Below are 24860 nucleotides of genomic sequence, written 5' to 3' on the forward strand. Positions count from 1 at the left end.
CTCGCGGCGCGTGGAACGGAGCGGAGGCGTTCCTCTGGACCTCCGATGGTGATTTTTCCTCGCCGACACGTCGAGTCCCCTCCTTGCGTTATCCGCGCTTAAACGAAAGTGCGGATTGAGAGTTGATCGCGCGTCCCGGGAGCACGTGCCTGCCTTGTCGCGCGAAAAACGGTCCCGTCGCTCTCACCCTGTTCGCTGTACGCGAGAAGAGAAGAGGAAAAACAAAATTCGCGAAGAAATCTCGACGATCGTCGAATCTCGGCCACCTGCACTTGGATCCGTAATGTGTACAGTCTTGTACGCGATAATGTCGGACACTTCCTGGTGGCAAGCATTCCGGTTTGCGGGGATCGCGATCTCGTCGTAATAATGTTTCGTTCCTGACGCCTGGCTCTCTCGAAATAGCGCGCGAGTCGGATTAACTAGTTTTGCGCCTACATGCTGAGCGATTTAATGAACAAACCTGAATTAAAACGATATTAAAACTGCATAATTAGTCTAAGTAGTGTCTGGGAAAGGGACCAGGGGCCCGACTTCCCCTTCTCTCAAGTAGCTCAGGACCAAGAATGAAATGTACTATCGTATCCCGATATACAAAATATTTTATAAGTTCACGCGAGATATTTTATTTATTAATTTGCTATCAGATAAGAATCGAAGGACTACCTTCTTATTTTTTATCTTAATTATCGAGTGCATAATTTGTAATTGTATAATTTCTAATTTATGTGTCGACAATCGCTATGAGTCTCTTCACAATTTTTTTTTCGTAAGTTGACGAAAATTCATAGCTTTCTGATTAGCTAATCAAAAAGAATTCTTGGTACATTATAAAGCATATGCTATCAAATGCGCGAAAGTAATTTACCTTAACATAGCAAGAATGAATATTCGCTTTTGACGTCATAATCCCTGTAGATACCTATGCAGTGGCAAGCCCGTGGTGCTTATCCGACGATTCGCTAGGAACGAAACCCGTATTGCAGGGACATAACGTAATAGATATATATGCAAATTGATTAATAATTTATTGCTGATAATTTATCTCCGATACCTGATATTTACACACAATGAAGTAAGACCGGTATATTTACTGGTTGTTAGATTCACGAAACCCAACTCGAGAAAGTCAAAGTAGGCGCATTAATAACGTGTTTTTTTTTACGGGGGTGTACATGCAAGAAATGAACGAGTCAACGCAATTTTTTTTCAGTAATAAAAATTCATAATTTCCTCTTCAATTTTCGATAAACGTCACCTAATACATTTGTCCTTTTTTTGTACCATATCATATGTTTAACATATGCACGGAGTAGGGCGTGCGCGTCCTTCCTCATTACGCTCGCACGCGGAGAGAATAGTGCGGCAGTAGCGGCAATGTGTGTCGCGTTACACAAGAATCGTCGTCACGAATAGACGAACATTTCGATATATAATTCGTTCGATTGCGTGTATTACTGCGCGCGAACAGCACTCGTAACATCGACTTTAATTAGCAGCCATGACGATATTACGTTCGCACGTAAACGCTCTACCTATCGACGATGCTACGTTCTCACTTGACGCTAGAACACCACATTTGGGATCCGGTGAAAAAATATCTACTTGTCGAAAATATATCCAGGGAAGTATAATTCTTCAAAGAATACGTTATAATGACTGTTTCGCGAGTTTCTTGGCCGGTGAAATTTTCGGGACATTTCGTGCCAAAAAAATCAATACTTCACTGCCGTGTCTACTATAACATATCTTCTATTATATCTTCTTTTACCCATTGTACTTTTTTCTATATTATGTCTTACATCTTTCGGTAAGACATCGCAAATTTCCTTAATCCTAAATGAAAGAAAATTCCGACAGGCGATCGAATTCGCATTTCGTAGATCCTGGATATGGTGTTCGAGGTCGGCTTTTGAAATGCAGTGCTTAAAACGCAATTACAACACATCTCAACGATGAAATCGCACGTGCTCATAAATCTTGATTTTTTTCCCATTGATCTCTTAACCAAATCGTGAAATTTTAGAAAAAGTTTTACTCCAAAAATGTCAAAAATCTATGTTTCACTGTACGTAACACTTTATACAGACATGCATTCCAAGTATAAAAAAGACGTCCTTTCAGCCACTGATGTGGTCTAATATGCATAATGGTATAAGTTAAGAAAACGCCCTTGTACAGTCGTTTCAGTTCTCTTCGACGAGTGTCTATCTTATATCTCGGGAAATAAAAGATTTCGGAGTAAGATTCTCTCTAAGATTACCGATTCAATTCGCGCTCAATTGTCAGTATAGGAATATCGATACAGAATATTATTGCGCTTAATAATATTTAACAATACCGATATTCAAATGGTAAATACATATCCACCCGGTTGCACATCGCCACAATATTTCTCTGCGTGTGAGCGCGCAGACACACGCGTCGCACACATGCTATACATCCAACGCACGTAAAGTTCGTTCCGCCTACATACTGAATGTGCGCGTGCAAAATGTCACGCGAGCACGCGCGCGTGTCGACGCTATTTATATAATCTAATAATATATAGTGTAACTCTCTGCGCGCGGCGTGCGTGCACGCGTGTGTACACGTGACTTTCATATGGCCGTATGTGCGTACACATATATATGCCACAGTCGCATTTGATTGAGACCACAAAAACGTACGCACAGCTTCTTCTTCTTTTTCTTCTTCTTCTTCTTCTGTCCCACACGATTGTAAAACAAAACGTAAGTAACGTGCGTTCACGTAAATTGTATTACAGTAATATTGTAATCGTGATAGGTGGTAATAATTAGCAATAGCAGAGCAGCGGTGGCGGAATAGTGTAATAGCACTGTTGGTTTTCATTATTGATATAACAACAATTCTTCTTCTTTTTCATTTTTCTTTACCAACGACCGCACCCGATAGTAATTGATCGTAAACGTTACGACGTCCTACTATATACAATGTACGCGGTGTAACGCGTGCATTTGCCACTCAACACGATTTACAACAAGCTCTTCGATTTACACATGTGTACATATAGATTTACACATGTAATAATGCATATATATACGCATATACATTTGTTACATGTATGTCTATGTAGGCGTATATTCTCTCACGCGAACGCTAATTACATCGATCCAATATGTAACTCCCATACACACACACATACGAGAAACGCTCGCAAATCGCTTGCGCTTGGTTGTCGCGCGAGACACGTCGGCCCGAAATTAGTTTTGCATTGCTTAACGTGCTTCTTAAGTGCTATCCTGCGCGATACAGTCAGTTCCATCGACTAAACGCTCATAAATCCACTTACACGTACTAGTTGTAGCAGAGCCGCGTTTCTTTACACATCAATAAGAATTCTCTGTTTCTCTGGATAATCAATATATTAATTGTCTATCTAACAATGCGTTAATTATCCCTTGAAGAATACATTAATTGCGCAAGGTCCCACAGTGAGACTCAAGCGTGCAGAAAACCCATAATTTTGAAATTATGAGCTTTATTTTTAGCTTAAATTCTAGAGTTCGTTATACATATACATTTATACATATTTATATATAAATGTATATGTATAACGAACTCTCTATAAATTATTTACAGTTCATCCTGCGCAACAGCGATACATTTGTTGCGTGTAAGTTAATAATTCACATTCTTTCTTTCGCTTACACATATATGTGTATATATATTTATATTTATGTAATATATATATACATTTGTCGCAAGTATGCAAGAAAATATCTCTCTGAATTATGAATATAATTCAAGTTGTATCTTTGGATGCGGCCAAAAATAGATTTAACTAACACGATAGGTCATTGGTGGGATCTTCTCGATCAAGGATGGTCAATCGTACGTTGATCAGAAAAAACATCGTCGTTGTTTCGTACACGAGTTAATTTCGCGAAATATGTTACAATTAATAAAGTAGAGTGCCTATATAAGTAGATTATTAATATTCATTTATACATCGTTATACGTCATGATTAAAACAAACGCCCAATCAGCGATACCTTGACCGATCCTTGTATGCTTGCATACCATATAACTGCCGAATTATACAGTATTGTATTCCTACAATGCTGATTAATAATTTATATAAGATTACTCGATATGCACGTGCAAGAGCATTTTTTAAATTTAACATTTTTTTCTTTATATATACTGCTTGATCGATACTGATTAGGTTAATAAAACGTTCTATCTATTATTTACTATTACATATAGGCAACTAACAATAAGTATCTGTACCTGATGGTATTTTCGCGCGTATATATCGTTTATATGATAAAAAAAACAAAATAAAATATGACAAAACATATAGTACAAGTCTAACTGTAAGTACGATAAAAATTCCATCAGGTATGCCACTAATTTGTGCTTTATCGATTAAGTGTGTAACAAAGAAGTACCTTTTTTTAAGACTTCAAAAGTAGCAGCCCTATCACAGTGTGGCTCGGAGTGAAGGCGATTTTCATAATCTGTTTAAAAAAGATGAGAAAGTACTTATAAAACAGACTCTATTTGCTTGATCTCCTTCTCGGGTGGCTCTAGGGGTGACGGCGCGGTTTCTACTATCTCTGGTATATCCTCCTCGTTCTCTTCCTCAATATCTTCGTCAATTGGAGTCAATGTATCTAATATCACAGGTTGAGTCTGCAAGAAATAAGACAGTTCGGTAATTATCATATAAATTAGTGAAAAATACCATGTTAATTATTAAAATTTTAGCGATGCATGCAACTAACGTCAAATGCAAAAGCCGCGGTACACAATTAAATAACATCGAACAAAAGATTGATATAAGTTATAATTTTACCTGCGGTGTGGTACACCGTTTCATAGCAGGGGCCATGAAACTAGTAATAGTGCTTACAAGGAAGAAGAACCCTGCCATGAAGAACGGAATACTATAACTTTGCGTCGCGTCATAAACAGCGCCCGCTAAGGGTGAGCCAACTATAGCGGCAGCCCCTCTGAATAGAATTAAAAGGCCGAAAGCGTTCGTTAACTTGTCTAATCCCAAGAGATCCACCAAGATGATTGATGTTAATGAGATATATCCAGCTAAAATCGAAATCATAAAATATTCAAAATATTCAAAATATTCAAAATATCCAAAATAAAATAAATATATAAATAAATATTTCCATACTTGGCAATTACTAGCTAAAATAATGGACGTTTAACAAAATTGCGTTAAGATACTTACATATTGCTATCCCAAAAAATATGCTCATGACGATATAAGCGACATAAGTATGGCAAAACGGCGTAGCAGCTACTGCGAGTGTAGATATAATTAAGCAAATATTGTTCAACAATAAGGAATCAACTTGCGGAAAATCGGCAACATATCCACAAGCCACACGACCTATAGTGTTCGTTATTCCAATAATAGATAATAAGAACGATGCAGAATTGCTTTCAATTCCCTTAAAAAATAAAAAGAAATGACATCGTTAAATTATGATATCGTCTATAATCCAGCGGTATACTAAAAATTGATATATAACATACATCTAAGACCGCGGCATCCACCAGATATACAAAAGGAACATACAATCCAGCCATACCAAACACGTTGCTAATACCAATTAGGAGAAAAACAGGATCTTTCAATAAAGACATATCCATCATCGTCGCTAAAGCTTCCTTAAACGAATCGGGTAATACCAAGCAAGGACACAAGGGTTCTAAAAAATTAAAATCTATATTATTTTTCCTGAGCTTTAATAATATTGTTTAAATCATATGTATGAAAAAATGATATACGTACGTTGTTGCGCTTTTTCAATATCAATATCTTTCAAGTCACCACGTACAGATTTGGGAATAGATACAACACTCTGACGATAATTGGCGAGGGATTTCTGGCTTTGGTATTCTGGTAAATTGACTACGCTACCACTGTAGAAAATATCCTTTCTCGACAAGGGACGGACCACCATTGGTTTCTCCTTTGGGACTATACTAGCTTTACTGGTAGTAAAGGTAATACTCTCACCATCCTAAAATAGATGTCGCGCACATATTTTTTATCAGATTATTCGAAAAACGTTTGTACAATTGATTTGTCCAGAAGAAACGGTATGAAGACATTTTCTAAGAAAAACATTTGCTTTAAAATGTTTGACTTACATCAGCCTCAGCATTGTTATTTCGCGATCCCAACATGCTGCTCGCGGAAAGTCTCAGATGCAAGCTCTTTCTTATATCTCCGTTAGAATTAAGCGTTGTCCTAGAATTCTTTATTGCACTAAGGCTAGGCTTGTAGCGTTCGCTGGTACTCGTTTTACGGATTCTGTCAAAGAATGGCACGGAGCCGTTTTTAGGCAAACCTTGAACGTGGGTCGTGAAAGCCGGCTGCGACGCGTTTCTGGGAATTATCGTCTTGTTAAACTCATTCTCAGGCTTCTCTGCGTCCTTTGTGTCTTTGGTTTCATCAACATTTTTCTTGCTCTTGGACTTGTTGGAGATGTTCTTTAAATCCATGCTACCGCTATCGCTAGTATGTCCACTAGAAGAGTGCTCTTGTACCTTCACTTCAGATATGGTGGGAAGGGTTGGCACCGTCGGAACTGGTGTTAAAGGAGTTCCTTTAATATCACGGTATTCAATAAGGTGCAACATTATTGTTTCAATTACTTGGAAAGCGTATGCGCCCATGATTATGGAGACAATAGAAGTAATACAATTTGATTTTGAAACTTTTGCTCAATTAAGAAATGTTTTTCAATAATTCACAGATTCTCTCAAACCAATTAAAATAATTTCACTTCGCTTCAAGAGATATCTAACAACGCAATTAAGACAAAAAGTATGATCAATTTAATTTTCCGATGTGTGTGTTTGCGACTTACTGCACTTTCACAATATCAACCATCACCATATCAAACTTGATCGTCAGAGTCCCTTACCAGGCACTAATTGGTCTAAATTGAAGCTGGAATGAACACCGGGATCAATATTAATGGGCATTTTCATTCTCTTTTCCATGGATCCATCCGGTAATTGTACCATAAAATAGGAGCCACCGATACTACCACGTTCCATTTGAAATCTCTTCTCCTCGGCCATTCTTTGCAATAATGGTTTAACCGAGGAAGCTTTTGGATATTCCAGAGGTCTCATCATGGCACCGAATACCTAAAAATCATCTATTAGAATTTTTTTATCAGATATTACGAGATGCCATCTCGATTAATCTAAAGCTTTGTGTTACCCCTGCATAATCAAAGCAGCGAAGAGCAGCGAGTAAATAATTTCACACTGTTTACTTACTGCGCAATTTAAGATGAGGCCAGCCAGGATTAGGTTTGCTCCCTTCCAGCTGTACTCCTCCAGTAACATGGTCGCAAGAGGCGCGAACGCGAACGTACCGAATCCCGATCCACATACAGCTATGCCGGTAGCTAGGGATCTCTTGGTTTCAAAGTAATAGCCTACACAAACTACTGCGGGTAGATATATCAAACCGAATCCAATCCCTAAAAGAACAACATTGTATAGAGACGTGAAGAACGAAGAAGTTGGCGAAGTACAAAAAATGCTAATCGAAAATCGTTACGCACCTCCCATAATACCATAAGTCACCATAAGCATATTTACACTGCTCGAAAACGTCGAAAGTACAAATGCGGCGGCGCCTAAGAAACTTCCTGCCATACATACTGCTCTACAGCCATATTTATTCGTTAATGCACTGACAACGGGGCCTGCGACGAGGAAAAATTAACATATAATATATATAGGGATGAATAATGCGTCACCTAGAACTAGAAGTTATTTTAATGACTAGATTTAGTATGAATTTTATCAAAAGCCATTACAAAACAAAGTCACAATCTAATCTTCTTTCATTAAGATAAAGCATATTTGAGAATTTCGATCAAAAGATAAGATTGTTCGTTTCGTATTTCGCTATTAAATTTTCTGACAGTATAAGTAAAATTTTTTGCTAAGGAAAAATTGGTTTCTCCTACAAAGGATGTCCTTACGAAATACCCTTTTCCGACAACGGTAGCGGAACCTAGGCCCTAAAGTTCAGTTAGAGAAATTTTATATAGGCATTCACGTGCGTATCTTACCAGCGCTGAGGTACATTCCAGACAGCAACGATCCAACCCAGGCGGTCTTGCCCTTTCCTTCCCCAAAGTAGTTAACAAATTCCCCCAGAAAGACGCCGAACGTGTAGGCAATACCGTCCACTATCATGTTACACATAAACGATGCAAATACCACCACCCAACCATATCCACCGTCCGGAGGTGGTGGTATATCGTGGTACTCGCAGAGCGAACCTCCCTCATCATCCGGCGAAGCTTCATCGCCACCCGGTCCATCGGCTCCCGTTAATCTCGATTGTTCTTCTACTGAGTATTCGCTCTCCGTCTGAAAGTAAAACGCACAATGATAACCGATGCTATTCTTAACAGACGCGATATGCGTTAAAAAACGACGTACTTTACGCGTTGCGAAACAAGTGTAAAATCCCCTCTAAGAGATGTTTTATTCATTAGAAAGTAATTCTTATATTGTGTAGAAGGGAACGTGAGAGATCTCTGACAGAAGAGATACTTGTAAGTTTAGATGTGTGTTTCTCTCACCGTGTCATAACTTTAGCAATATGCATACATAGCTATTGCTAAAATGTGGCATAAAATTATCATGAATTACAGCATTTACGTTCTCTACTATCGCGACTCAAATTTTTTACGTTGCGACAATTTAGCGCGGATAATTACATGACAACATATACTCGAGCCGCGTATACATTTAATAGTTTCACAGAAAAACTAGCAAACGTATATAATTTAGAACTGTGTTATATCTCGCGTGGTACGAACGTGTTGCATTCGCCTTGAATGAGACTTGCCGTTCACCTTGAATGCTCTAAGAAAAAGTGTTGATGCGTAAATAAGTACTCATTCTCTAATTCGCTGACTTGAAATGTAGTCGATTAAACGTCTCATTATAGAAATCACGGGCAAATACAATCCTACCGATATATTGAAAAAAGTTGTAACATTATTAATAAATATCTTAAAGAGTCTTCGAAATCAGAGTATCTTAAATTTAATAATAAATTTGTGCCTTTTTCCAACGTGTGTCAAAAATTTATTTTTTATAGGCAAAAAACTTGACACGTTAATGTAATTTGTTTCAAAAAGATAATTATAAGTTAGTTACGTGTTTCCAATTTCCAATTATCTTTATAATTGTCTTCAAATGATTGTTTTTTATCTTCCAAAGAAAGTTATAAAGACAATTTTAAAAGACGCGCTTATTCATAATTTTTGAATTTTGTACTCTCTTTCGCCGTAGAAACACATTTCGCGATACGCGCGAAAAAAATACCCGTCGAAAGCACCAGAAACAAGTTGGATTTTCACACGAGAGAAGGGGAAATCGGAGAACTCGCGTATGCAAAACCGTACGCCATGGCTCGGCGATTTCGTTAATCGCGAGTCCTGAAATTATCGCGGGGCGTAACGCGAGAGCGGAGCGCGTACCGCGCAACGCGTCGGGATGATCTCATAACGCAAACGCCAGCACAGATATTAAATAGCTAACTGTGACTTAATCAGCCTCTAAGGCTACATCTGGCCAAGGTGATATACGTCGTACGCGTAGAATGCAACGCCAAGATCGAATCGATAAAAGGAACGGTTGTTCGCGATCCAAGCCGCGTTTCACGGAGATGCAATTAGGTTCGCCGGTGTATGATTAACGCGCGATTCGTTACACGAGTAACACGATACTTGAAAATTATACACACGACGGATTTTTCTTCAATTTATTTCTCCGCGTATAATTGGCATGCGTAATCTTACGATGTGTAAAACAATTTTCTGCGTTTAAAATTCTATTCGAAAGTGATAAATATTTCAAGGTTTCGTACATTTAAAAAAACAAAGGAGAAAGGGCTGACCGAACCGAGGCTAAATGTTCGTGCCAATGATATGATACATTACAGATTTAACAAATAAAATAAGATAATATAAACAAACGAAATAACACAAACATTTCGACTTGAAATAAGGTCATCTTTATGTAAATATCAGAGATGATGAATACAAAAATAAATAGTTATAATAAAATCAAATAATATAACATTTATTAAATCTGTATATTATTGGTACAAACAACCTCGGTTCGTTCAGCCCTTTCTCCTTCTATTCAACAGGTTTTTGGGAGTAGAGATTGTCGATTTGAAGCTGTTAGCCGTCCACGAAAGATACTGATTTATTCGGTTTATATTACTTTCATTAATATTACGTTCATTTAATATTATTCTCAGTTAGTTAACACTGCCGAATAATGCATCGGGGTGTTTAATCCGGTGACTGCACGCGATCGTGTTGGGCTTCAACGAAAAAAACAGCTTATTAATACCGCGGTATTAATACCGTGACAATCGAGAAGGGGAAATATCGAGCTGTGCCCACGCGATGCGACTAATCAATGACGTTTTAGCGCTCGCAGGTGTTCCTAGGATAATTACACGAGATTGAGCCGCGAGAATCAATGAAAACAAAACGCTCGAATGTTATTAATTACTTCAGCAATCAGGAGATAAGCGGAAGTTGGTTAGTCGTTAATAAGCGACTGACATTAGCCGAATTATTTATCCGCTCGTAATTCTGTGCCTCATATATGGCGAGATAAGAACGATAGAGCATTGTTTTATATAATTATATTATATAATTATGTATATAATTAGATTATACAGGACAGATTATATTATATTTTATATAGAACATAATATATTATAATTTTTCAATTGCAGTCTCGGTGTTTCGTATAATTTCAGTCAGTCTCGTAATTTCAATTGCATTCTCGTCCGTCGTCAATTACTAAAAGTCTGTTCGCGGAGCGCTTTATTGTTAGCTCTCGGAGAACCGTGCAAAATTTTAATTTCTTCTTTCGAGATCATTGTCGCGGCCTCGTTCTCCGCGCCTCTTTACATCTCGCCGCGGAGGTGATTATGGAGCGAGTCCCCCAACGCTAATGAATTTGGATCAACGACCTCGCGTGTCGCGGCCGCGAAGACGAATTTAAATGCGGCGCGCGCGCGCGCGCGCGCGTGAGTGAGTTTGGGATTCGGCCGAAAGGAAGGCCACCAGCTGATCAGCTGATCGGTGCGCGGCCGCGCTGTCATTCCGATCGCGCCATCCGACGACGGCAGGCGCGAAGCTCCGCGCTCCGCTCTCCTTCTCTCTCCGCGAGGAATCCACGAGCTCCGGCCACGCGATTCGCTCGACCTTGCTGCTGCTCGCCCGTCGTTGTTAACACGCCGTACGCTTACGCACTATCGTGATGGGAGGTAACGCGAAACGCGTGCGTGCGAGCGAGCGCATCAGTGCACTCGTCTCGGCGGCCCCCGCTCCCGCTCCCGCTCCCGCCCCCGATCCGATCAACCGGCCCCGATTGTCAAGGCTGAGTCACGTGTCGCCTTCCCGTCGCGTCGCGAGAGGAGAGCCGCGCGAAACCGTCGTGCCGGTGATTTAAGACGACACGTAAATGGCAAATCGCGCCCGTTTCGGCGCGGCCGAGAGGCTGCGCTGCAAATTACCAGCTCGTCCAGCCAGATATATTGCGCGGAAATCGATAACGTTCGGCAACGCGGTTGGAGCGCGAAACGTGTATCGTGTGGGAAATGTTCTATGTCCTAACTCCGGATACACGATGGACCTGACATATTCCACGACGGGACTCCGTCTGTCCCTCATCTGTTTGGAGTAAAGTGAAAAAGCTAGTCAGTGAGGCGTCTTTAAAGGGATCCAACAGATGTGTTTCGCTAATCTTTCGGATCTTTTAAACCTCGCTTTGTTCAAGAATTGATATTCTGACCGTTGGTGTCTGACAATACGAGGGTCATTCAGGAAAACATGATCACTTTGTTTCGATGGGATCAGATGGGACAAGAGAATTGGGCGGGCAGAAAGGAAGATAGGAAGGAAAGAAGGGAGGGAGAAAGGTGGGGATTCGCACGTAACCGACGACACCGATCACGGCCATGCTCTCGCTCTCCACAATGCATCATACAAACCGTACCGAGCTGATTTTGCGGACGCGACGCGAGCCGTACTGCGACTTGTTGAGCGACACTCGCGACATTCTACGACCGTCTTGAACCGTCAGTCACTCTCGTCTCTCTCTCTCTCTTTCTCTCGCTCCTTCCCCTCGTTGCCGCTCTCTTCTCCTTCTCTTTCGCACCCGCTCGCTCGCGGGCGCAAACCGCGTTCTATTTTCGAGCGCGCTCAACGCGCGATTCGCGACGCGACGCGACGCGGCGCGACTCGCGACGTCCGCTCTCCTCGGCCGCGAGAGAGCGACTTTGTCTTCGTCGAGCACACTTTTCTCGTTTCCTCGCGTATCGCTCTCGCCGCTCCTTCCGCGAGAGCCCTCTCTCTCTCTCTCTCTCAGTTTATCGCCGCACTCTGTCACTCCTTCCGGACCCGCCACAGTCCACCCGTCGCGCGGCGAATCACTCGTCGTAATCCGCTGCCATGTCGACTCCGACCTGCACTGGTAGCCTGGTACTGGCGCGCTCGCGTCGTCGTCCGCACTCGCTCACTTTAGCGCACTGCCATCGCGCGCAGCGCGCGTCGCGCCGACACCCGGCAACTTGCCGTCGATGCAGAGGCGCAGAGTGGGAGAGGGATCTCTCTCTCTCTTTCTCTTTCCCCCTCGGTCTCCTCGCCGATCCAAGGAGAGGAGCCCTGCGAGCCTACGAGCGAGGACACTGGACAGTGATATCGACGGCGCCCTCGACGCGCGGATGCAGGAGTTTTCGCGATGTACCTCTCCGGAGTGTTCTCGGGTCTCGCACTCCCCGATTTAATTTTGTCCAATCGCCGAGCCTAAGTGAATTTTTCCTGATTCTCTGTCGGGCGACTTTCTCGACGCAACCTCGCCTCCGATTTTCTTCTCTGCCGTTATTCGCTTTTCGTTCAGATGATTATTCTTTGTTTGCGGCTTGAAACTGAACTTTTCTTTTCTCGTTGTCAAAACTGAAGAAGCGTCTCGTTGTTGCTCCAGAGTTCAACGAGCTGTTCGATCCATCACTCCAATTTTTCGCCTTGAAGTTATATATTCTCGCGGACTTGTTCTCCCCTCTCGGAATTTAATTAATTAATTTAATTAAATCTGAAGGTATACTCCGAGATATTCCTTGCAGCGATTTGCTTTCTTCGCGCGTCCGAGAGACAACGGCAACACCGCGCGCTCCGTTTTCTCTCGGAAACTTCAATTGGCGTGTCCGCGACGTGCGCACGTGCTAAGTGACTCACGTGCGCCGCGGACAAAAGACGCGTGTGTGCGCTCGCGGCGATGAGCTCTCGCGGTCCCTTGTTTTCGTCGCGGTTTGTCACGTACGGATATAGTACTCCGCTTCCGTCCAAGGTGCCCGGGTTGCCGAACCCCGTCAGCGCGTCAGCGGAATCAATCGCGCGGACTCCACACTCGTTTGGAAACGTGTTTTGCGCTTAACCCGTTTCCCCTCGTTCCCCGTCGTGGCGAGCTTCGTCACGGATTATATCGATTCGACGTACGTGCGAGGGGGTATTCGCACGTGTTTGTCGAACGCGGCTGCCGAAGTAACAAATGGAGCGAGCTCGAAGAGATGGAAGGCTTCCTTTTAAGCCCGTTTTCCGCTAAATCTGCGAGAAACCAAATCGACGGATCTCTGCGTCACTCCAAGGGACATCTTCAGACACTTCTAGGCGGCTTGAATGGAACGCGAGAATGTTAAAGGGAAGCCGGACGCGCAGCGTTCTCCGAAGTAAGCTTCGACGTGTCTTCGCGGAAGGGAGCTGGTCAGCGTGGAAGAAGCCAAGAATCACGCTCCCGTCATTTTCCGCGAATGTCGCCCGATGACCCCCGTTCTTGACGACTTCGGAAGAAAATAATATACGTCGGCACTATATCTTGTCGCGTTCAATCGTGCAGTTTTTTTGCTCTCTCTTTTTCTCGTCCTCAAGACAGACTCCACGCTCCCTGTATCTCCTGACACATCTCTCCTCTCAAGCTTCCCGCGCAGAACGGTCGAGAGTGCTCATCTCAAGTGGACCTCGATACGTCCACGTGCGGAGATAATCGCGAGATTAATTCGCCGGTAGCTTTTTCTTCCTCTCCACGTCCGCGGGCTCTCTCAATATACTGACAGTTTGCGCCGCAGTCAAGAACGTCCAGAGAGCGGGCACTATATCGAGGATATCCGCGACGTAGCACGGCAGATTCTATTTATACCTCGAGAACGCGCGGCGGACTCTCGAAGCTCGTCGAACTTCCGCGAACAAAGCGGCGGCACGTCCTTCTCCGCGTCCGTCCGTGCGTAACGTTCCCCTAAATCGAGACCGCGCGCGCTTTCTTCCCTGCGGTGACGAGAGCGAGGAGAGCATCAGGGAGCGAGGTGGGCACAGCGGAATCGTTCGACCGACGTCCGAGCGCCAAAACCGGCGGCGTCGGGACTCGGGACACCGGCGGATCGATTTCTCGGAGCGCGGCACCAAGCGACAAACTCGCTTTCGCACGTTGCCAATCTAGAATTCTAGAGCGTGGTTTCCTAACGGGAATTATACATTCAAATTGATGGAGATGCGCGCGGGGCGCGCATTGTTGTGACCTTTCGAGGCGAGCCAAGGCGACCGCTTTGGAGCGAAGTCGCCTCGTCACTCGCCGACGCGACGATCTCCGATCCTCCGTGCGGAATCGCTCGCTCCGCGTCGACGGGGGTTGCGACTTGCGACTCCGACCGATCCTCGACGAGGATTTCTCTCTCGGCATGGTAGCCGCGCCGATCCTCGTCGAGGAGCGGCACTGCGCGTAGGATCACCTACGTGCAGTCGCGTCGCCGATGTGCACGCTGCAATTCTCGTTCGCGCGCGTGCATCCCCACTCGGACGGAATTGCGTGACGCGTCACGCCGCGCCGGCGAAGCGAGCGTCCGCTCCGGCGCGGCGCGGCGGCGTCAAGGGACGCGCGCGCGCGTCATCCGCGTCGATCATCGAGAGAGGGAGACTGTTCGCAGGGACGTTTCGCTTCATCTCGAGACCCTAACTCGCGAAATCCCGTTTCCGTAGCGGTCCTAAAACAGCGGTGCGCGAATCTCTTTGTGCTCGCAATCCCTTCTTTTAAATAGAAATTTGACGCGACCCATTAATTCTTCGACTATTCGTATAATGAAGGATAATTATAATTTTTTAAATTAGTATACAGTGGATAATTATAATCTATTTAACTCGTGCGCATGTAAAACATTTTTTTTTACATTTTATACGTAAAAATAAATTATATACAGTTGCATATTAATGCAGAAGTAATTTTGCGATCCCCCAATGACTTTTACGCGATTCGCAGTTCTGCGAAGAGTAAATCCTAGAATGCAGAAAATGTGTATCCATAAATTACGCATACTGCTAAATAACTCAATGTTAGAGCAGTTACTTATCGAGCAAAAGATCCAGATTCGATTTCTGGATCTTGCCACTCCGCATATACGATATTAAAGACTTGTACTTTGACTATTTTCATCTATACTTGTTAATGATGCTCGACCATTAGTATTCATGTGAAGAATTCTTTTCGGAATTGCACATAATCCGACGCTAGCTTTATGAACTCGAGCATGTCACTTATTTAAAAAACATATCTTTGGTGCACTTTTAAGTTTTCGCACGACAATCGCAAAATTTCATTATTCTTCTGTATTCCCTATAGCTTCTATTATGTCTCACTGTTCGACTTTCTTCTATGGACGAAACATATATCACGCATATCGGGGCTACATGGCTCCAGGAGTACCTCCTATGTTCCAGCTCATGCGCTATTTTTTAGTATTTATCTTGAGAGAAATAGTGAATAAATACTCAAAAATAGCACATGAGCTGAAACATATTCCTGGAGCCATGTAATAGTCCTGGTGTCCCCTACTGTTAAATTCTAGTGTCAAATTACATTTAATTTGAGTCATTCTTAACTATTTCTATAGGTCGCCACTGCTCCTACTCAATATGTTAACGTCGTTAATTTAACTAAACCAATGAAGTTAAAATAATCTACTATTTTGTGTTAAAATAATAAATTTCGATACACATGATAGATAAAAATAACAAAATGTTATTTAACTCAAGATATTGATTTAGATTTCATCTTTTAATGTTTAACAGTGAATAAATACAATACTTTCTGTTTTTTTAACATTTAGATAATTTTGCGTTTAGATACCTACAATTGCTCGCTGTAACGCAATTTGAACAATCTTTTAGAGAATTAAGTCATCGCGCGCGTTAAAATTCTGGGCCTTGAAGACTGCGTCTCATTGCTATAAAAATCCCAACTGTGATCTTAGGAATAGGTCTGTTTATGACGGAGAAAATAGCAGCTTCGACTCACATGAATTTCATAGATGTAATTTAAAGGAATGTTTGACGCATTTAATTTCGCTTCGGCCAACGAATGACACATCCATCGTCAGACTCTGTCATGTACAATAACCAGGCATAAAATATTGCGAGCTCCCAATTAAAAGGGGCTTAAAGGTGTCCTCGAACGAAATAGACGGACGATCGAAACAACACAGAACCAAAGAAATTTATTTTACAAAACCATCTCCAGTTCGGTCTCTCAAGGAACAATTATTTTCGAATCCCTGTATCAACTTGCGATTCTGGGAATTGGGGGGAGAGAGGAGCCGTGACGAGTGGAGAGTCTCGTCTTTTCGCGCGGTTAGAACAAAGCCTTAAGGCCGCCCGTCTAATTGTGAGGTCTTCGATCGAATCAGCAAGATGGAACTTACGACGAAACGGTCGAGACGCTGGTCCGCCGAATCAGCAGCCATAGCGCGTGTATCGTGGCACGATAAGCTTCGTTTTCTCCCCTCGGGGCTGTCGGCCGTGGCGAGGATCATGACGAGAGAACGCTCACATCGGCGACGCCCGGCTCTGTCGGCGCCGAACCTCTTATACGAGCGAAATAAACCCGGGACAATGTCAAAAGTTAGGCCGAACGCGCGGCCGCGAGCTCCAGTCACGCGAAGCACTGTGCGACCGCGCGCGGCGCAATGCTCGCACGGCTGATGACGCTTATGAATTAATTAGATAATAACCAGCGACAATTAGAGCTGAAGGCACGGACGCATGAAAACACCATCTGCTTCTCATCTCTGCGGAAAAATTTCCTCTAGCGCGCGGCGCGGTCTGAATACAGCGCGAATAAACAAACGGGCGTGTCTCCGTTACGATAAATCCGCACTTCGAGTTCCGCGTTGATAGTTGATCTTCTGGGAAAATCTATTGGCATGTTATTGATTATTTACGCACATTAGAATTTTTGTAAGCCCGCGAAGAAATGAATTACATTGAATTTGCAGGATTATAATATACTCTCGAATTAAATCAATATAATTTAATGTAGGAAAGTTCCCTCAGAGAAACCAAAATTTTATCTTTATAAATTTACAAATTGCATAATTAATCTCTTCAGTTCCGCGAACTTTACAATTTTCAAGCTTCTTAAATTTTTAATAAAAGCGCATTGACAAATAGATTTTTAGCAATCTTTTTTATAAGTTAAGAGGTTTCTGTTTAGTTTATTTAACATAATTTGGCATAAATGCCGGTTCAGTTAATGTCCTTCTGCCGATAAGGAAATATTTAAGCTACGTGAGCACTTAATGGCAGTGCGGGCACTTAATTGGCGTCTCGACATTATTCCTCCTTCGAGGAAAATAATCTCTCGCGATAGATCGTGATAATCGTGTGTTTGCACGACGAGGCTCAAATATTTCGCGAAGCAGATAGACAATTCTAACAAAACTGTTTCAGAGTTTTACTCGGTTTACGCGGTGTTTATCGGCCTGGTAATTTGCTCGGAACGCACGTAGAGCCGATAAAAATTGAAGTGGCCAACGCGAATGATAAACGAAAGCTTGACCATTATCGAGGGCGAGGCTATTCCCGCACTTGTTTCCGGCGCGAGAAACCGTTTAATCGCCGTCGCTGATCGTTGCCGTTCGCGCGTACGCAATTTGGCCGATTCGGCACCGCGATAAAGCGCGGCCCAAAGGGAGAGCAACGTTCTCGGACGCGTACACGATGAGTCACATTTAGTATTGTTTGTGCATGCGCTCTAATTATTCCAACCTTACTGGTTTGTACCACCGCCTGTTGACAGCGAAGTCCGCGCCCGCGCTTCCGCGCTATACATTCTTCAGACACGAGCGACCGTGAGCGCGCGTTTGACGCGATTATCGCGGCGTGTATCGTCAAGCAAAAATTTGTCAGGAGTATAAGAGAGAAAGCTTTTAGCAATTCAAATTGAGCGAAAGTAAAATGCGAACAGATAAAACTGTACAAATTTTTGGCATCGAGATTATTCCTTCGAGTGTGGAGAGAACCATTTTATTATATGCACAAATAATGATAACCTAACTGATTTACCGCGGATAAATTTTCTTTTACGTAATTAGGTGCGTATCGTTCGTAAAGTTATTGACGCGATAGAGAATTTAATCGACGAAAAAAATAATCTATGGCAGAAACGCGATTTAATATCGGGCGGTTGAACAGCCGCGGATTCGAGGTATGTTCGACATCGATAAAAGGACGATAACGGGTTCAATAAACACTCAAAAGATAAGGAGCTCGCACACAGGAAAGTAGATCTTGATCTCCCCGAGTCACGAGTGCGTTTTAAACCGTCGCGGGATGGAGGTCATTTTCAGCTCGGAAAATGAAATGATGATTTCTCGAGTCGGTCTTTTGTAATTTTTGAGTCGAAACTTTTTTTAAATAAAAGATTACTATTCATATATTTAATATAATTCTTCGGAAATCACGAGACAGAGAGAGAGAGAGAGAGAGAGAGAGAGAAAAAACTCGCGGGAACAATGTAGCGTATCGTCATCCGGGATACAATATATCATGTTTTGTTGGTACTGCGATGTCACATTATCAATTTCCTCGTTAACCAGCCTACAACCCACTTTCACTCACGTATTTCGCGATCGCTCGGTCATGTTGCGTATATTTTTGCCATTTACCTTGAGCAGATCGATTGAGAAATAAACGCTAAAAAAGACACGCGCGAAAAATGCGGCGTAAATCGTGCAAATTGCACGCCACAACAAAATACCGACAATTTGTTAAAAGGCCATTCAGGCACATATTACGTGTCTCTCTTTTCCAGAATTTGCTCGATTCAGATAGCATTAAACCGAATAATGAAATAAAACGTCAAATAAGATTGGTGTTTAGTATTTTTCAACTTTTAGAACCAAGAAATTTAACGATCCCAGGAACACAAAATTATATTCTCTCTAAATGCAAATCGTGAACATTGATTTTTTACACGCAATTAATTTTCCTTGCCGTTACTACATTCATTGTACGCGTAATTTGTCTTCCCCGTCCATTAGCAGCAGTGCGTAAATCGTCTGGAAACGCATATCTGTTCGGCGGATATATTAGCGACGAATGAATCATGTAGCGAAATGTCGAATCGCCGTGAAATAATACGATCGCAAATATAACCGAGCGTAATGTCGAATCAACGACGAGGAAACAATAATTTGAAATTTACTCACTCGTTTATTTGTGATATCTGAGTAATATATTAATAATGCCTATACCATTAAGAAATTGTAATGAATGATCCTTCCAGAAATTTTTCCTGATAAAATATCGATGATGTATATTCAGGCACGAATATATCAATAATATATATTCGTTTTGAACGTTAGTGACGCGTGTGGAACCCATTAGGAAATGGAACTCCGTACGTAAACAGAAAAAGACGAATCGCCGTCCGTGGCATAATTATTTGCTGTCGCCAAATGATGCGACGCGCGTCGATCTACAGCGGAATTTCGTGGGAGAAAGAAACACAGAAAGTATGAAAAATTACGCCCACAAGGTAATCATACGCCGACGGCTTCGCTATCGGTTCGATTCGAATTCCTGCTAACGCTGCGGAGGCACGTGAAATCGCTCGAGAGCACGTCGACCACGTGGGATATCTTCACGAAATCCTTCGACGAAAGAAAAACGATATACTTACTGCGCGATCGAAGATTTGCAATGCAACGTTAGAAATTTTAGGTATGTTACGTAAAATGCGAAGTCATCGTTTCGCTATTCATCGTTATCGCGGGTGATATTTTTAGGCAATCGTGACATTAAAAAAATAAATATGAAAGTACACTGAAAAAAAATCTGGTTGAATTAATTGGACGCCTGGAAAATGAACGAACTAGATTCTTTTAATTAATGCAACCAGAATTTCTATTAATTCAACCAGATTCTGGTAGATTCAACCGGTATTTTCTGGGGAAAAATGAACAAACCAGATTTTTTTTTCAGTATACAAAATTTACACAATATTATTATTAGGCTATCAAGTTCCAGTTCGGACCATAAATGATGTTCTTTTTTTCTCTAATTGATTGATCATAAGTTTCATTTATTATAAAATATAAATATAAAAATATCTATAAATACTCTCAATGTTAATAATATGTCAGTGCTTAATTATCATAGTTGGAAGCTCGTAGAATTTCGCGTAATCGAGTTCGAATTTTGATGTCGAGAGTGGCCTCATTACTCGAATATAATAATGACGAAAATGCGACAATCACATAACGACATCAATTTCAATTTTTAATGCAATTTCTCTAATTGTAAGGATAATGCAGTTATTTAATATTACTCAGAGACATGCTTGAAATTATGTAATATCGTTTGAAAGTAGTAACCGGCGATTATTTTATACATTAATCGACGTTATTGGATATATATGGGATTACATAATATTATTCAAGGCTGCAATTGTCTTTCGAGCGGCGTTAAGCCATCGATCCCCCCAAGGCCGCGCTTTACGCGCGCGACCGTTACGCTTACCTTATTTTTAGGCGACATCGCGAGGGTGGCGGGTGGGTCCGCCCTCTCGGCTGGAGGCGAATGCACCCTCGCGCGCGAGCGACGGCGCGAGTTGGCGACGGGGACGGGGAGCGGTCGGAAGGGCGCGAGCGTGAAGGCGCGGGGCCGCGGCACCTGACCCGCCGGCGACACACACCCGGAGGAGCAGGAGGAGGCGTTTGCCCGTCTCCGTGGAGCTGACTCGGCGCGAAACGCGAACGCGACACGCGCGCGAACGATAGAAAATGCGCTCGCCTCGCGTTCCGCTCAACCACCGGCCGACTTAATCGGCGCGGACACGCAGTGCACGTCCATCCGATTCCCCACCAGCTCTCCTCGGAAACTTCGCATCTCTCGCCGCGCTCTCGCGTCCCCGTCCCCGTCCCCGTCCCCGTCCCCCGGCCCCCGTTCCCCCGTCGCCGTCCCGTTCCCGTCGTCGCGTCGCGTCGTAGCGTTTTGCTCCGGCACGTACACACCCGCTGCTTTCCGCTCGTCCCGCGTTCCGCGCTGCGCTGCACCCGCGATCTCAGTCATCCGTCTCACGCTCTCTTTTTTCTCTTTCTCTCTCGCTCTTTTTTTCTCTCTCTCTCTCTCTCTCTCTCTCTCTCTCTCTCTCTCTCTCTCTCTCTCTCTCTGTCTCGCCCTCCCGCGTTCTTTCGCCCTGTCGCTTCTCTAAAACGCGAGCAGCGGCGCGTTATTCACCGGTACGCGTTCGTGAACAAAGCGGTTGAGCCATCGTCGGCGACCGAGTACAAAGTTCTGCACGATACAATTTCTTTGGAGCGCACGAGACACCGTTACACGCGTACCTACTCGAAATCGATTTCCCAAGCACCGAGCTCTCTCTCTCTCTCTCTCTCCCTCGTGAATGATTACAACGTGCGAGTTTATCTGATCGCCACGTGCAAACGATCGCGGTAATCGAGCCGGAGGTACGCGAACTCTAATGACTTCGAACGTAAACGTAAGCGGTAAAGAGATATATAACGTATTATGAAAGATGTATAATGTCAGGATGCTGAGAAACTTTATTCGCGAATTTCTCTGCCGAAGCGAAATCGACGTGACGCTTCGGTTACAAAGCGTTCAAGCATTTAGATAAGATGTCTAAATATAGATAATGACATCCAGCTACATTTTTGTTGAGCAAAAATCGATTGGAAATCAGCCAAGAAATTTATTCACTGAGGAATAATGTATAGAAAGAGAATGTCCTGTATACGTATAATGTGTGTTTCCCACGTACATGTCGATTTGTGGGATGTCTTGTCGCAATGCTGTTGAAACGTGCCAAATTTCGGAGTAACGCGAGACGCGCGAATTAGCCTGCATTAAATCACGACGAGCGATGACGTAATATAGTTTCGAGAAAACGGCGTAAGTTCCGGTGATTAATGGGGAGAAAAATAATTGTGAGTGTTCTTCATATGGCGATCTTCACACGTGCGTGATCCGGATCCACGAAACTTCCGTGTATTGTTTTAATTATCGGACATTACGACACGGTAATGCTAGAATTTTATTAACGCGATACGCACCGCGTTAACCGCGATAACGATATCTTAATGTGATACTACCGCGACGTGTGTTTGCAAAAATCAGATGATTCCCGCCGCCGCCGCCGCCGTTGATGAAATTTTGCAAGAAACGCGAATATTATTTATGGAATATTCTCTCGTTTTACACATATATATTTTGAGACTTAATCCGTATCTTAATAATTGACGGTGCGAATAATAGTGAAATGGATTTATAAAGGCACCGCTAAAAATATATTCGACTTCAGACTTGGAAAGTTGAATTTTTAATAAAATAATTATATTATTTCAATTTTCAACCTTGGCAACCTTGGCTAAATTGCAAAAAGCCAAGACAAACTTAATTTCCTTAACAAGCAAAATTTTAAGCGGGTAATCGATCAGTGCATCCCGCCCGCGTTAATTTTGCATCATTATTTTACGCTGATCAATATGAAAGTAATTAATCAGGATTGTGTGTGTTAAAAGAAAATAAAATAAAGAATAGAAATGTGTGTGAATTATTTTTTGTTCTGAGAGCCATTCGACACAGCGACGTATATTTTAGTTTTTTTATTTGCGGATTTAACCGAGACACACTCATCGATAGGCAAACACTCTTAATGGGTATATTTAAAATTTTTTATAGTCTCTTCCTATGCGGCTTATATAGCTTTACGGTTCTCTATTATGGATGTATAAACTACATTTATGGATAATGCTATTATGGATGGATAAACTGCATAAAAAATAACAGAAATCTACCGATATAACGTATAATCGGCGTAGAACAATATCACAAAATCGAGTGCACTTAAGCCTGTATCAGACTACAGATTGGGATTGAGATTGGATTGAAATTTGACCGATCAGAGCAAAGTTCATTAAATTTGAAATTAGTTTTCTCTATATTATTCTGATTGATTAAATTTCAATCCATCAATCCCAATTGATGTAGTTTGATACAGGCTTTATGCATTTTTATCGATAGTCGTCAGAAGAAAAGGTAAAAAGGGTAAAAAACAATCTGGCGTGTCCATTATCCCCTCTGGAAGAATCAGGACGTTTGAAAGTAAAGGGGTAACGAGAGAGAAAAGGGAGCACGCGAAACGGAACACTTACGATGTTGTGATTCGCCACGATCGTCGGATTCGGATGTATCTGCAGGCCGTCATCGTCGCCAATCTGCTCGCCGATCTGCTCGTGGCTGGTGGCGGGGCCCATTTCAGTGTATCCGGACGAGGGACGGGGCCCGTCGAAACCGAGGCGCCGGCGCCGGCGCGGCGGCACCTGGCCGATAGATCGACCGATCCCTCGGGCGATCGAGACAACGATCCGGGGTCGGCGCAGCCCTCCCGCACCGACGACGGCTTACGATGCCCCCATCGGCGTAAGCCTGGCAGGGGTCCTACGGAAGTCAGCCTCCTCGGCCACGTCTACGTCCATTTGCCCCGCAAAGAACGATCGGGAGGATCGATCGTGCGAGGACGATCGAAACGCGCACGTATCCCTCTTCCTTCTTCCGCACCCCTCGAGAGAGACCGCCTCCCCCGTGCGGAGACGATCGTCGTTCACCGGCGAGCCTCGGCGTTTCCGGAGCTTAGCGCTTGCAAGTCCGGCGGTGGCAGGTCTTAAGCGATCCGATTCCTCCGCTCCTTGCTATCATCTCGATAATTCGGAGTGCTCGTGGACACCGGCCTCCTTCCCGTCACTTTTTGCACGGCGACGTTCGAGGATGGTACCCGGGGTGACATCGAGTCAGGTCGGCCTCGTCGATATCTCGACTGGCCTGCGCCAGCTTGGACGACAATGGGAAACATATGATTGTCTTCCTTATAATCTCCGAGAATTCCAACCCTCCTCGGCAACAATGAGAGAACAGTTTTGTGTCGTTATCGTCACACAGATCCTTCGTCAATTCTTCGTGGATTCTTGGAAGTTCTAGCCAGGAGCTGTTCTCCGTCACGTCGCGACACTGTCCGCCGGCGTGGATAATTCACGAGAACTTCGCCGACAGCCCCCTTAGGTCACTGGTTCACCGGTGTGTCTGCCTCCGCGGTGAATCCCACGACGATCGATCGCGCCCGCTTTTCCCGAGCCGCTACCAAGAAGCGTTTGGTACCGACGTCCCGACGACGTCGACGAGGACGACGACCACGACGTGTCGCACACACCCACCGGCCGGCTTCGCGGCTGCACCGCGAAGAGGGAAGGAGAACTCGCGAGGCGCGCGCGACGGTGCGCGCGGGACGAGAAGGTTGACGGCGTTTTGACGAGGAGACGAAGTAACGGCGGGGTTTCCGCCGGTTTCAGTCCAGACGCGAAGATAAAAAAGAGGAAGGCCGAAAAAAGAGAGACGACGAAGAGGTCCTCCTCGTCGCGCCGGGGAGAAGAAGGTTCCCTCTCGCCAGCAGCAGGC

The 24860-nt window shown here is 43.5% G+C and overlaps 2 protein-coding genes across 6 annotated transcripts in view; one reads left to right on the plus strand and one right to left on the minus strand.

Annotated features, from left to right (window-relative positions):
• The window catches only part of Lbr (lamin B receptor), a 68550-nt gene that overhangs the window by 32890 nt on the left and 10800 nt on the right, over positions 1-24860 (plus strand). The window lies entirely within an intron of this gene.
• Positions 1010-24633, minus strand: LOC139818099 (monocarboxylate transporter 9). Of its 5 annotated transcripts, none has more exons than XM_071786579.1 (11): positions 23564-24633; positions 8094-8397; positions 7578-7721; positions 7288-7493; positions 6924-7152; positions 6145-6602; positions 5783-6014; positions 5524-5699; positions 5216-5438; positions 4823-5070; positions 1010-4659 (listed from the first exon to the last, which is right to left on the minus strand). In XM_071786579.1, the coding sequence occupies exons 1-11, from the start codon at positions 23663-23665 to the stop codon at positions 4510-4512; spliced, it is 2472 nt and encodes an 823-aa protein (XP_071642680.1). In that variant the 5' UTR covers positions 23666-24633; the 3' UTR covers positions 1010-4509. The 5 variants fall into 5 exon arrangements, with proteins under 5 accessions (XP_071642680.1, XP_071642683.1, XP_071642681.1 ...); XM_071786582.1 differs by lacking the exon at positions 23564-24633 and adding an exon at positions 20907-21217; XM_071786580.1 differs by lacking the exon at positions 23564-24633 and adding an exon at positions 16808-17016 and having other exon boundaries at positions 6145-6584.

The sequence above is a fragment of the Temnothorax longispinosus genome, chromosome 8, assembly GCF_030848805.1.
Source record: "Temnothorax longispinosus isolate EJ_2023e chromosome 8, Tlon_JGU_v1, whole genome shotgun sequence".
In the NCBI taxonomy this organism is placed as follows: domain Eukaryota; kingdom Metazoa; phylum Arthropoda; class Insecta; order Hymenoptera; family Formicidae; genus Temnothorax; species Temnothorax longispinosus.

Excerpts from the sequence above, each read along its gene's own strand:
- LOC139818099 (XM_071786583.1), bottom strand. The coding sequence starts at position 16,918 with ATGATCCTCGCCACGGCCGACAGCCCCGAGGGGAGAAAACGAAGCTTA. Across the intron at positions 5,700-5,782 it reads TATTGAAAAAGCGCAACAAC|AACCCTTGTGTCCTTGCTTG; the intron begins GTACGTATATCA and ends TTAATTTTTTAG. Across the intron at positions 5,071-5,215 it reads ATTTTTTGGGATAGCAATAT|CTGGATATATCTCATTAACA; the intron begins GTAAGTATCTTA and ends TTTCGATTTTAG.